Source organism: Seriola lalandi, unplaced genomic scaffold (genome assembly GCF_002814215.2).
Source record: "Seriola lalandi dorsalis isolate HSWRI2012SDOR001 ecotype SW California unplaced genomic scaffold, Sedor1 jcf7180002053829, whole genome shotgun sequence".
NCBI classification, from domain to species: Eukaryota; Metazoa; Chordata; class Actinopteri; order Carangiformes; family Carangidae; genus Seriola; species Seriola lalandi.
Genome location: NW_019524382.1, coordinates 1,688 through 16,121, shown reverse-complemented (window position 1 = coordinate 16,121; position 14,434 = coordinate 1,688). Strand labels below are relative to the sequence as shown.

The following is a 14,434-nucleotide window of genomic DNA, read 5'->3' as shown; positions in this document are numbered from 1 at the left end:
TGTTGTTGTTGGTGTTGGTGTTTTTGTTGTTGTTGTTGGTGGTGGTGGTGTTGTTGGTGTTGGTGTTGGTGTTGGTGTTGGTGTTTTTGTTGTTGGTGTTGCTGTTGGTGTTTTTGTTGTTGTTGTTGTTGGTGGTGGTGGTGGTGTTGTTGGTGTTGGTGTTGGTGTTGGTGTTGGTGTTTTTGTTGTTGGTGTTGCTGTTGGTGTTTTTGTTGTTGTTGTTGTTGGTGGTGGTGGTGGTGTTGTTGGTGTTGGTGTTGGTGTTGGTGTTTTTGTTGTTGGTGTTGGTGTTGCTGTTGTTATTGATGAACTTGATGATAATTCATGTTCTTATTTACAGTTAATCCTCAGACTGACTTTAATCAGTCACATTATTTCTACTGTTTCTGTTCTCGTTTGTTCACATTTCACCTTGTTGAATTTCACTTGATGACGTCACTACACCTGAGTTTACCTGCAGGTGTCGGCATTTCTTCTCACATCATATCAATACTTTATTCATGGTTCTGACGATGTTGTTTATTATTAAAACTCTTCCTCTGTCGCATGAAGAGCTCATGCCTGAACCAGGTGATAACCAGCTTCACAGTACAGGTTATCACAACCAAGTCAGGTTCAGTTAAACCAGATCACAGGAAGTGATCCTGGTTTGTTGAACCTGCCTCGTGGTTCTCAGTCATTCAAATGTGTCGGTGATGTTGGGGTCATGACCTCAGCTTCTGCTATGCTCTCTCACAGTTTGCCCACATGTGAGAAATAGTCACATAAGGTATTTTCTCCATCACTAGTCACCTTTGGTGTTTGACCTTTGACCTCTGTGTGAAGTTTAACCTCTTATCGATCACATGACCACTGTTAGTGTATGGTTGGAGGTAATACAGGTGGAGCCACTAACTACACTTCATGGATGATCTTTTGCAGACCTGTACTTCATCCCAGTCAGCTGTTTCCTGCTCTTTAACTTGTGTGACTGGGCCGGGCGAAGCTTAACAGCCATCTGTATGTGGGTGAGTTTCATATCTAACATTCAACAGCTCCACAGAGACACCAAACACACCAACACATCCTCTATCTCCACCCGACTCACACAGTCTGTCCTCTGTCTCCACCTGGCTGGAGGACATACAGCAGATTAAATGCTTATTGGTGAATTACTCTCTGTGTCTCCAGCCTCAGAAGGACAGTGTGTTACTTCCTGTGTCCATCGTGTGTCGCCTGGTCTTCATCCCTCTCTTCATGCTGTGTAATGTCCAACCTCGTCTCCACCTGCCTGTCTTCTTCCACCATGATAGTTTCTTCATAGTCTTCATGATCATCTTCGCCTTCAGTAACGGATACCTGGCCAGCCTCTGCATGTGTTACGGACCAAAGTAAGAAACTGATTGATAATCAATAAACCTTCATGTGTACCAGGATGAAGATACTTCACTAATAATCAATCACACTAATATACAGTATTGGTAGTTGAATAACAATCAGAACAAACTATTGAATAAATATTCCATTACACTACACAGGTAAGTGTAAAACACACAGAGTCTTTCAGCTTCTTAACTGAACTGTATTGACCTCATATTAAACATTTGTTAAAGCTTCATTAAAGGTTGTTTAATAGATACTGAATTTGACATTAAATATGTTGCAATAAAGTTAACATTATGAAATAAAATACTAATATTACATTTCTTTTATTCCGCAGGAACGTTTCTCCTTATGAAGCAGAAACAGCTGGAGCCATCATGGCTTTCTTTCTGTCTCTGGGTTTGGCTTTAGGAGCTGCTCTATCCTTTCTCTTGAGAGCACTGGTTTGACTGGGAAAACTCCTGGTTGTTACTGGTCTAAAGCTTTGATTAAGACTTTTCTGTTCAGGATTGATTTTGTCATTACAGCTGACTGTCAAACCTTCAGAAGAATTGTTTTATAAGCAGTTTGTGGTTGAAGATGAAGCTGAAACTGATGAAGTTGAGCAGTTCAACAGACCATCAGGTTATTTTTGATTTAGTCCTGATGGTGGCGTTCATCCTCAGGAACATAAATATTCATATTTATCTGTTAAAGACACACACCATGAGACCTCTGATATTTACACATATCAATGTTTATTAGTGTCGCCGTTATATTCATGTCTGAGAATGATGTTTCACAACAACATCAGAAGCAGATCCTTCAGCTGATGCTTTTAATTTGACAGACATCCCAGGACGCTGCTCTTATTTTTGAAAGTGCTGTCAGAGGGGTTTTAAATGTCAGACATAAAAATAAACACAGCTGAGATCAGTGTTAAATTTAAGGTGGACTGACATGTTTCTGTCTGGGCTTTTATTTTGTCTGTTGAACGTTGTCATGCCTGAAATAAAACTGACTTCAGTGGACTATGAGATTTTTGGGAATGTACAGGGTAGGCAACATGTTACATGTCATATGTTTCATGGCACATATATGTTGGTGTGTTTGTCTGTGTGTAGATTCTCTCATATTTCTACAGTGTTCATATGTTTCTCTCTTTGATTTCTGTAAATAGTATTATGGTACATATACACAGTAAATATATACAGTAAATATGGTGAATATACACTGTAAATATTCACAGTGAATATTCCTGCAGAAACTGATTCTGCTTTAGATTTTATTAATAAATGACTGAAATCAAATTAAAAATAAAATTTTATGACATCACAGCAGTGTAATATTTTTAATTGGTAAAAGGCATATATATTATATTATTTAAACTGCATGTTATTATGTTTATAATGAGAGAATAATTAGGTTTCTTTTCTGTCTGTTTACAGGTGTTTGCTTCAGAATGGTGAGATTCATGTCAGACTTCAAATGAATCATGTTATCACTATAATAATGTTATTAAATTTGTTTTAATATATTTTAATGATATAATCATAATGCTAATAATATGCTATAACAATAATATGGCATAATATTATAGTGATTGAATGATAATACTATGTTTTACTGTTTCACTAGTACTGACAGTCATGGAGCATTTTCATTATAGCAGCTTCCACTGCCATTGGATGTGCAAGGAACACTTTGTAGATAATGAATGAACAAATGATTCTTTTATGAAATTATGAATACATTTACCGTTGCTCTGCTGTTTCCAACTAACCAACCTTCAAATATAAAGAAATAAAATCAAAACAAAAAAGTGAATCAGATAAGTACGTGAAGCTGTGATCTCTGATCGTCTGTGACATCATGAGATCACTGATCCTGAGTCATTGATGCTTCAGCAGCATTTTAGTGTTGTAGCTACTTCAGATGGAGCTGGTTCGGAATCAGTTCCTCAGTGTCCTCCTGTACCTGAGTAAAAGTATTTAGTTACTTCCCACTGTGTGTCAGTACACGGAGGATCATGGCCGGAGTCTGGGTCTGAGTGGCTGGGTGAAGAACACCAGACAGGGCACTGTGATTGGTCAAATCCAGGGACCTACAGGCAAAGTCAACGATATGTGAGTTATTTTTCACCATTTTTATTTAACCCTGTTGTGAATTAGTGCCATACCTCCACACACTGACCAATCAGTGAGGTCGGTTCAGCTGATGACAGCAGAATGTCACACACACCATATGAACTGTAGAATTAATTGTAGAAATTTAAAAACATGTTTAGACTAGTGGATTTTGTCACCTGTTATTTTTCTGTCTTACTTCTGTTTGGGACCATTTTAGTTTTAGAGCTACAGTTACCATAATGCATCCTGTAAACAGGAACAATAAAGCAGCGCTACAACCTGAACCTCATTTTTAATCTAGAACAGTTTCCATGTAGTCAAACTATCCCATTATCAAGTGATACACTTGGTCTTTGTCAGCTCCTGTCTGCAGTGTATCATGATGTTTTACTGTGAAACTGAAGGAAATTAAAAAAGTTCTGCAGCCTCTGTTTCTCTGCAGCTTTATTCTGGAGGGACATCACAGATCATGACATCCTCAGGAAGTGATGTCACACTGAACCAGATCAGCATGTGTTTCACATCTGTGTTCAGGTGTGACTCTTAGGAGGAGGATCCAAATCAGCAGAACAACTCTCTCTCCTTGTGTTTTTCAGGAAGCTCTGGCTGAAGAACGTTGGCAGTCCATGTTCTCGTATTGATCGAGCCGTTTTCTCCAACGAGCGAGAAATTTCAAAATTGGAGATCCACGGCTTCTCTACTCGCCACTAAGCACACTCAGACACCTCTGAGGTCACATCATGAATAACATCACATCTGTGATAAGCTGATTACTCACCCTGAAAGTTAATATATCTATTTGTCAGGTAACAGAACATGAAACATTAGTTGTGTTGATTATTGATTATTTCAGTATCAGTAAATCCACCTCCCTCTGTTCCTCTGGTGTTTGTCTGTGCAGTGTTTTCTGATTTATTAAAACCTACTTTTAATCATTTCTTTTAGTAATAAAATTATTCATTTGTGGTAGGCCGGTGACAGTTATCAATACAGCATTACTGTGGAAGCCTAGTATTCAGGTTAAATTATGTTTTGACCAATCACTGGGCCCCGCAATGGGTGTCAGGCTGTCATCATGAGTCTGCTGGGCCCCATTAAAGTTGACACCGTTATCTAAATCTGTCCTACACAACTCTAAACTGATCTAGCACACCTTTAAACTCATCTGAAACACCTTTATGGTTGACCTTTACTAGAGAAGGAGTTTAAGGCAGACAGTCTGGTGGCAGAAGAGACAAAAAGCAGGACTTCTTAGATGGATGCCTGTGGAGAAATGCTCTATCACTTGTTTTCAACAACAATAATAGACTGAAAGAGAGTTAAATTACAGCTATCTTCACCAGTGTTGATTGGTGCTGTCTCCCTCCATGTCGCCCACTCCTGGTCCCGACAAAACAGCAGTCAACTATTTTTTATCAGTCTCGCTTTTATTACAAGACTTTCAGAATAAATTCAGCAGGTGAGTCGCTGACAAATGGACCAATCAGAGGAGAGGGCAGAGCCACAGTGTTTGAAGGTCAGGGAGTCACTCAGCTTTGGTTCTTTTCACAGCTCCTGGTAACCTGTCCTGCAGCCTGAAGACACAGAAACAATATGTAAGGGTGTCCAGCAGCAACACCTGAACCACCAATCAACATCCACACAAACATTACAATCAAAATCGCATCTGGCTCTGGATGTCACAGGTGTCTCCACAGGTCAAAATGAACAGTGATTCTAGAGATGATCATCTATTTTTACCTGCTGTGTAAACAAACACAAAACATAGGAAAAATGTAAACAATCACAACAAATGTAAACAAATACAACAAAAGTGAAAAAATGAAAGACAAAAACATGACAGATGTAAACATTAATTTCTGAATGTCTCCATGTGTTCACCGGTGGTTCTTCACTGCGATTGGTTCAGGCAGTTTAAGAAGGATGAGAGCAGTGATGTGATTGGCTGGGAGTTTATTTATTAACCACTACACCCTCTGATCTTTACGCTGCTCACTCATGGCCGGAGTTAGGTCCAGTAGCAGTCGTGGTTGTGTCTTGAGACCATGTCACGGTGATACTAAATGTTCTAAATGTGTTCAGTTCAACATATAATATTGGATTCAAATGTTTATGAGTAATAACATAATGTAATATATAATAATAATATTATAATCAGAACAGAGTAGGTTCTCAGGGAACTCACTTATACAGCGTCTCCTCCAATCTGCACCGAACCAAGTCGATGTTCTGATCAATCTGTGTCTGAACACACACACACATACATACACAAACAGCATAAATCAAACCTTGTCACTGTTGGAACACAAACATGAATTTTGCCTCATAGATTTAAAAATAAGGAGTAAAATAAACTGAATCATTTCAATCCTGAAACATTCTCCATGTACCTTGTTCTTCTGGTAGACCAGTGGAGTGGTGAAAAAAATTATGTCAGCTAGACGGAGAGAGTAAGCATCAGTTTATTAGTCTCTGTTAAGCAGAAACTCTCAAACCAGGGAACAGAACAAAACCAGAGGGAACCAGAGAGAACAAGCCTCACCAAGGATCAGGATCGTGACGCCATTAAACACAGCTCCAACATACGTCATCAGCCACATGACAGCAGCCAACTGAAACATCAGAGAACACAGAGAGAACATTCAGAGAACATACAGAGAATATATATAGAACATAGAGAGAACATACAGACCACACACATTCAGAGAACAATTAATGTTGTCCACCAGCAGCTGTGAGAACCCCCTCAGCAGTCGAGGCTTTGAACCACTCAGACCACTTGAATCTGGTGAGAATCGCTCTTGAGGTTTAACCAGGTCTATACAGCAACACACAATCCATTTCAACTAATAGGTCTGTTCCCCTACATACCATTGCAGAACTGATGACAAATTACAATGACTAAGTCAATCATCGGTCTTTGGTCCCAAGTAGTCTGGTGCGAGTTGTACTAATAAGTCATCTTCTACTACAACATGGCATTTGTGATGGTTGATCCATGACGAACACAGCAGTCCAATAACAAAGCACTATTGTGGATTAAATCTGGCAGGTTGTATCTCCCAACCCCCTCCCTCAGCCATGCAAGTAGTGGGTTTGAAAGAAAATACTACTGCATAGTAGTTCTATAAACTGACTTTAACCATCCCATGGAAACCTTTATATATATATATAATACCTTTATATAAATACAAACTAGAGTTAGCCACCATGCTAACTCATTTTGTATGACTCTGACCTTCAGAGAGTCGACCAGGTCTTCAACCAGCAGCAGCCTCATGGTCTGACTGCTTAACCAGTTCAGGTGGATCAGAGACTGATCAGCAAGCTGGCGGACTGACTCCGAAGACATTGAGATGTCCCTCTCCAATAGCGACCTGATAGATAAGAACAGAGGAGGTCAAAGACGGTCAGAGAAGGTCAGGAGATCAGAGTAGATGGGAGGAGGACGGAGGTCTTACATATATGCCCATTATCAATACTACTACTACGACATCTGTTATTTTCTAATATTGGATTTTGGCTTTTAGAAACAGTCCCTCACACAGAGCTCACAGTAATCACTTACACTCACTGAGCACTTTGTTAGGAACACCTTTACACCTGCTGATTCGTACAATTATCCAATCAGCCAATTATGTGGCAACAGCAGATCCAGCTGAGGAGCTTCAGGTAATGAAGAAGAACGTGAATCGTGACTCTGAGTGTTTATCTAACTGCTTATCTCTAACCCAACAACAGAACCATCCAGTGAGCAGCAGGTCTGTGTGGATGAGAGAGGTCAAAGGTCAGAGGAGCCTGGACAGAAAGGCTACGGCCACTCAGATAACCACTCTTTACAACTGTGGTGAGCAGCGAAGCTTCAGAATGAACAACACGTCCAACCTACAACAGCAGAGACCACATCAGCTTCCACTTCCTGTCACCAAGACCAGAAACGCGAGTCTCACCAACACTGGACAGGTAAAGACTTGGTCTGATGGATCTGGATTTGTGCTGAGGCAGCAGATAGCAGGGTCAGAGTCTGAATCCATGGACCCAACCTGCCCAGGCTGGTGGTGGTTTGATGGTGTTAATACCAATCAGTCATGGTCTGAATGTTGCTGACCATGTTCATCCTTCATAGCCACAGTTCAGCATCTTCTAATGGCTCCTTCCTGCACAATCATGCGCCATGTAACAAACTGGTTTCATTAACAGTGAGTCATGCCCCACCCCCGTCTGCAGACTTGGATCCAGCAGAAGTCTCAGAGGAAAGTTTCAACATATGGTGGATCCATGAAAAACTGAGGAACTACCCAGTGTTAGTGTGGTGTTCCTAATAAAGTGATCACTGAGTGTAATTTCTTCAGGAAATCTGAATCTGTTTTTTATCTTTATTATTAATACTGATTTGAGTGTGTTTGTGTTACCATGTGTTTAAATTACTTGTAATATATTTTTTAAAACATTACTGCATCATGGGGACACGTCAGCCAATGCCTAGACCAATGTAGGTCCTGACAGTCCTGTCTGTCTAGGTTCAGGTCCTAACAAGTATAGAAAGACATGTGTGTTACCTGAATGGATGGCCTTCGTCTGATTTCTGGACAGCCTGGATCACTGATTTATAAACCCTACAGACAGGAAGCAGACGACTGTTATTATGATGTAATTTCCTATGAATGGAAGCATTTTCCACTCTGAGATGACTGAACGATTTATCTCAATATTAAATGATTTTACCTCAGTACTTACAGAAATGTTTGATCATCATCATAGTCATGTCTACCAGCAGGACCTGCACTGATTGGTTGCAGACACTGTGTGCTGTGATTGGTCATTACCTGAAAGTGATGGTGACACAGAGGCAGGCCAGCAGCAGGTAGGACACAACACTGATGACTGACAGCGTTGCCACAGAAATGAGAACCAGCAGTGACAGGCCGAATGACGCCGCCGACTTCTTGGGTTGTTTCCAGTGGACGAGCTGCAGGGCTGCAGAGGCGGGAAGGTTGGATTTACACTGAACCCCACAGCTGTGATTGTGTTGTGTGTGCATCTTCGTACCTATGACTGATTCATAGCCATGCTTATATTCAGTATATCACTCCCTCTCGTGTGAAATTGCTCATATGATGACATTTTTATTACTTTTCATGCATTACTATACTTTGATGATTTTATGACTTTTTATACTAGTTCACTTTCATGATTTTATATGACTTTTTATGCCTTACCATACCACTATGGTTTTATGACTTTTCATGCCTTTTTATATAATTTCTGTTACAATGACTTTTCATGCCTTACTATACAATGACGTTTTAATTACTTTATACCTTACTACTATGATGTTTTTATGACTTTTTATGATTTATTATACTATGTTATTGTGACTTGTTATGACTTACTATACTATTATGTTACAATGACTCCTTTTGGCTTAATATGCTATGACGTTTTAATGAATTTTCATGCCTTTCTATACTATGACGATTTTATAACTTTATAAATTTAAGTTACATGACTTTTCATGCTTTACTATACTATGACCTTATAAATGACTTTTCATGCTGCACTGTCCTATGACAATTTTCACTTTCATGACTTTTCACTTTCATGACTTTTTATGACTTTTTATGCCTTACCATACCACTATAGTTTTATTAATTTACATTCCTTACTATAATATGACAATTTTATTACTTTTTATATCATTACATTTAGATGGCAATTCATGCTTTACTATACTATGATGATTTGATGGCTTTATGTACAATGTTATTTACATGACTTTTCATGCTTAACTATAAAATGAAGTTTTTATGACTTACTTTACAATGATGATTATATGACTTTGATAGGTTCATTTACATTACTTTTTAAAATTTTTTGTACAATTAAATTATTATTACTTTTAATATATTACTATACTATTACTATTTTATGACTATTTATACAATTTAATTTGCATGAGTTTTAATCATACTATGACCATACTATGTCGTTTTTATGACTTTTCATGCATTACTATACTATGATGTGTTTTTTACTTTTTATGCCGTACAATACTATTACACTTTTATAACTTTATACCTTACTATACTTAAGGTATAAAGATGATAACGTTAAATCACATTTGATGCCTTACTATAATATGACATTTTAATGACTTTTCATGACTCAATATACTATGAAATTTTAATGACTTTTTATTCCTTACTATACTATGTTTTTATGATTTTTCATACCTTATTATAACTGTGACATTTTAATGACTTTTCATGTCTTTCTATACTATGACGTTTTAATCACTTTTGATACTCTACTATACTATGATGTTTTTATGATTTTATACCTTAATACACTATGATGTTTTTATGACTTTTCATGCCTTACTACACTATGATGTTTCAATGACTTTATGACTTACTATACTATGATGTTGTTATGACTTTTTATGACTTACTATACTATGATGTTGTTATGACTTTTTATGACTTACTATACTATGATATATTCATTATTTTTTATGACTTACTATATAATGATATTTTTATTACTTTTTGTGACATACAATAGTATGACATTTTTTGTGACTTTTTACCTTACTATACTTTGATTTTTTAATTACTTTTCATGCGTCACTATACTATGACCTATTAAAGACTTTATACCTTACTATAATATGATTTTTTATGCCTTTTCATGCCTTACTGTACTATGATGTTTTTATGACTTTTGATACCTTACTATACTATGATGTTTTTATGACTTTTCATGCCTTAATATATTATGATGTTTTTATGACTTTTCATGCCTTACTGTCACAACGGTCCTCAGGCCTTAGTGTTTTATGTCTGTCTTGTCTTTTCCTGTTCTATTTTGGTAGTTTCCCTTTTCCTGACTGCCATTCGGAGAGAGACCGTTTCTGTTACCCGTTTCCTGAGATCTGCCTGTTCCCTGTCGGTACAGTTGCCTTCTTCTGCCTGTCTGTGTTTTGACCCTGCCCACCTGACCACGTCTCTCAGTTTTTCCCCCCATTGGATTCCTTGCCTGTTTCCTTTGGGCTTGCCAGTTTTTCTGGAACACTGTTGTCAGAATTCATTGATTTAGATCAATTAACTGCCCTATTGTTAAATGCCTCTCTGGTCGTGATTTTGGGTTCAACCTTTGTGTCCTGAGCCTGACACCTTACTATACTAACAAGTTTTTTATGACTTTTTATGCCTTACTATACTATGACTTTTTAATGACTTTTTATGCCTTACTATACTGTGACTTCTTTATGACTTTTTATGCATTACTATACTATGAGTTTTGTGCTTTACTATACTGCGTCGTTTTTATGACTTTTTATGCCTTACTATGCTATGAGTTTTTGTACCTTACTATACTGCGTCGTTTTTTTGACTTTTGGTGCCTTATTATACTATGTCATTTTTTTGACTTTTAATGCTTTACTATACTATGACGTTTTTTTCACTTTTAATGCTTTACTATACTATGACTTTTTATGCCTTATTGTATTATTACTTTTTGTGCTTTAATACACTATCACTTTTTATGCTTTACTATACTAAGACCTTTTATGCCTTAATACACTATCACTTTTTATGCTTTACTATACTAAGACCTTTTATGCCTTACTATAATATGACTTTTTATGCCTTTCTATACTATGACGCTTTTATTACTTTCTATGCTTTACTATACTATGTCGTTTTTTCACTTTTCATGCCTGACTATACTATAACGTTTTTTCGCTTTTAATGCTTTACTATAGTATAACCTTTTTTTAATACCTTACTATACTATGACTTTTTTTATTACTTTTTTTGCCTTATTATATTATGACTTTTTGTGTTTTACTATACTATGACTTTTTATGCCTTAATATAACATGACTTTTTATTCCTTACTATATTATGACTTTTTATGCATTATTATATTATGACTTTTTGTGCTTTACTATACTATGACTTTTTTGTTTTTTTCATACCTTACTTTACCTTTCATTTATCACATCTTTTTCACTTTTTATGCTTTACTATACTATGATGTTTTTTTTTTTACTTCTTATGCTTTACTATAGTATAACTTTTTTTATGCCTTCCTATATTATGACGTTCTTTTGTTTTTGCTTTTATGCCTTCTATACTAAGACGTTTTTTTTCAGTTTTCATGCCTTACTATAATGACGTTTTTTTCACTTTTCATGCGTTACTATACTATGACTTTTTATGCCTGACTATACTATGACGATTTGTTTCACTTTTCATGCCTTACTATACTATGACGTTTTTTGACTTTTTATCCCTTACTATAATATGACATTTTTTTAAGTTTTTATGCCTTACTATACTTTGATGTTTTTTTCACTTTTCATGTCTTACTAGTATATGAAATTTTCTTCACTTTTCATGCCTTACTATACTATGAAGTGTTTTTCACTTTTCATGCTTCACTATAATATGACGTTTTTATGACTTGTTATGCCTAAGTATACAATGATTTTTTTTTCACTTTTCATGCGTTACTATACTATGACATTTTATGCCTGACTATTCTATGACGATTTTTTTCTCTTTTTATGCCTAACTATACTATAACGTTTTTTTCGCTTTTTATGCCTTACTATACTATGTCAATTTTTGACTTTTTATGCCTTATTATATTATGACTTTTTTTCCTTTAATATACTATGACGTTTTCTTCACTTTTCATGCCATACTTTACTATGTCGTTTTTTGACTTTTTATGCCTTATTATACTATGATTTCTTTTTTCACTTTTCAAGCCTTACTATACTATGATTTTTTTTTCACTTTTCATGCCTTACCATACCATGACGTTTTCTTCACTTTTCATGCCTTACTATAATATGACTTTTTTTTCACTTTTCAAGCCTTACTATACTATGACGTTTTATGCCTGACTATTCTATGACGATTTTTTTCACTTTTCATGCCTTACTATACTATGTCATTTTTTGACTTTTTTTGCCTTATTATATTATGACTTTTTTTGCTTTAATATACTATGACATTTTCTTCACTTTTCTTGCCATACTATACTATGTCGCTTTTTGACTTTTTATGCCTTTCTATACTATGATTTATTTTTTCACTTTTCAAGCCTTACTATACTATGATGTTTTTTTCACTTTTCATGCCTCACTATAATATGACTTTTTCTTCACTTTTCATGCCTTACTATACTATGTCTTTTTTCGACTTTTCAAGCCTTACTATACTATGACGTTTTATGCCTGACTATATTATGACGATTTTTTTCACTTTTCATGCCTTACTATACTATGACGTTTTTTTTCACTTTTTATGCCTTACTATATTATGACGTTTTCTTTACTTTTCATGCCTTATTATAATATGACGTTTTTTTCCACTTTTCATGCCTTACCATAATATGATGTTTTTTCCACTTTTTGTGCCTTAATATATTATGACGTTTTCTTCAAGTTTCATGCCTTACTATACTATGACGTTTTTTTCACTTTTTATGCCTTAATATAATATGACGTTTTCTTCACGTTTCATGCCTTACTATGATGAAGTTTTTTTCACTTTTCATGCTTCACTATGATATAGTGAATATATATGACGATTTTATGACTTTTTATGCCTAAGTATGCTATGATTTTTTTTTCACTTTTCATGCCTGACTATACTATAACGTTTTTTCGCTTTTAATGCTTTACTATAGTATAACTTTTTTTTAATGCCTTACTATACTATGACTTTTTTTATTACTTTTTTTGCCTTATTATATTATGACTTTTTGTGCTTTACTATACTATGACTTTTTTGTTTTTTTCATACCTTACTTTACCTTTCATTTATCACATCTTTTTCACTTTTTATGTTTTACTATACTATGATGTTTTCTTCACTTTTCTTGCCATACTATACTATGTCGCTTTTTGACTTTTTATGCCTTTCTATACTATGATTTATTTTTTCACTTTTCAAGCCTTACTATACTATGATGTTTTTTTCACTTTTCATGCCTTACTATAATATGACTTTTTCTTCACTTTTCATGCCTTACTATACTATGTCGTTCTTTGACTTTTCATGCCTTATTATATTATGAATTTTTTTGACTTTTTATGCCTTACTATAATTTGACATTTTTTTAATTTTTATGTCTTATTATACATGATGTTTTTTTCACTTTTAATGCTTCACTATAATATGACGTTTTTAAGACTTGTTATGCCTAAGTATACAATGATTTTTTTTTCACTTTTCATGCGTTACTATACTATGACTTTTTTCGACTTTTCAAGCCTTACTATACTATGACGTTTTATGCCTGACTATATTATGACGATTTTTTTCACTTTTCATGCCTTACTATACTATGACGTTTTTTTTCACTTTTTATGCCTTACTATAATATGATGTTTTTTCCACTTTTTGTGCCTTAATATATTATGACGTTTTCTTCACGTTTCATGCCTTACTATGATGAAGTTTTTTTCACTTTTCATGCATCACTATGATATAGTGAATATATATGACGATTTTATGACTTTTTATGCCTAAGTATGCTATGATTTTTTTTTCACTTTTATGCCTTACTATACTATGACTTTTTATGCCTGACTATACTATGACGATCTTTGACTTTTCATGCATTATTATATTATGAATTTTTTTTACTTTTTATGCCTTACTATAATTTGACATTTTTTGACTTTTTATGCCTTATTATATTATGATTTTTTTTACTTTTTATGTCTTACGATAATATGACATTTTTTACACTTTTTATGTCTTATTATACTATGATGTTTTTTTCACTTTTCATGCCTTTTTATAATATGACATTTTTTTTCAGTTTTCATGCCTTACTATACTATTAAGTTTTTTTCACTTTTCATGCCTTTTTATAATATGATGTTTTTTTTCAGTTTTCATGCCTTACTATAATGACGTTTTTTTCACTTTTCATGC

At 35.0% G+C, this 14,434-nt stretch overlaps 3 protein-coding genes across 3 annotated transcripts in view; 2 read left to right on the top strand and 1 right to left on the bottom strand.

The window, feature by feature from the left end:
• LOC111651853 (equilibrative nucleoside transporter 1-like) overlaps positions 1-2,676 on the top strand; it is a 10,188-nt gene extending 7,512 nt beyond the window's left edge. The window contains exons 10-12 of the mRNA XM_087172810.1: positions 915-1,007; positions 1,171-1,370; positions 1,700-2,676. Of these exons, the coding sequence (XP_087028936.1) occupies positions 915-1,007; positions 1,171-1,370; positions 1,700-1,811 (405 nt within the window). The 3' untranslated portion in view covers positions 1,812-2,676. The remainder of the gene's footprint in view (positions 1-914; positions 1,008-1,170; positions 1,371-1,699) is intronic.
• LOC111651854 (acylphosphatase-2-like) lies at positions 2,302-4,407 on the top strand. Its single transcript, XM_023401913.2, has 4 exons — positions 2,302-2,398; positions 2,790-2,806; positions 3,358-3,467; positions 4,067-4,407. The coding sequence occupies exons 1-4, from the start codon at positions 2,302-2,304 to the stop codon at positions 4,179-4,181; spliced, it is 339 nt and encodes a 112-aa protein (XP_023257681.1). The 3' UTR covers positions 4,182-4,407.
• Positions 4,408-4,876: 469 nt separating this feature from the next.
• On the bottom strand, positions 4,877-8,511 carry LOC111651850 (reticulon-3-B-like). Its single transcript, XM_023401910.1, has 7 exons — positions 8,297-8,511; positions 8,030-8,086; positions 6,709-6,847; positions 6,013-6,082; positions 5,861-5,907; positions 5,656-5,714; positions 4,877-5,044 (listed from the first exon to the last, which is right to left on the bottom strand). Exons 1-7 carry the CDS (start codon positions 8,509-8,511, stop codon positions 4,996-4,998), a joined length of 636 nt encoding a protein of 211 aa, XP_023257678.1. The 3' UTR covers positions 4,877-4,995.
• Positions 8,512-14,434: the final 5,923 nt, after the last annotated feature.

What these genes read in the sequence shown, in the direction of transcription:
- LOC111651854 (XM_023401913.2), top strand. Translation starts at nt 2,302, where the DNA reads ATGTTTCTGTCTGGGCTTTTATTTTGTCTGTTGAACGTTGTCATGCCT. An exon ending in ACAGGCAAAGTCAACGATAT is followed by an intron (nt 3,468 to 4,066) that starts GTGAGTTATTTT and finishes TGTGTTTTTCAG; the next exon opens with GAAGCTCTGGCTGAAGAACG.
- LOC111651850 (XM_023401910.1), bottom strand. Translation starts at nt 8,511, where the DNA reads ATGCACACACAACACAATCACAGCTGTGGGGTTCAGTGTAAATCCAAC. An exon ending in GACGAAGGCCATCCATTCAG is followed by an intron (nt 6,848 to 8,029) that starts GTAACACACATG and finishes CTTATCTATCAG; the next exon opens with GTCGCTATTGGAGAGGGACA. An exon ending in CGTCACGATCCTGATCCTTG is followed by an intron (nt 5,908 to 6,012) that starts GTGAGGCTTGTT and finishes CTCTCCGTCTAG; the next exon opens with CTGACATAATTTTTTTCACC.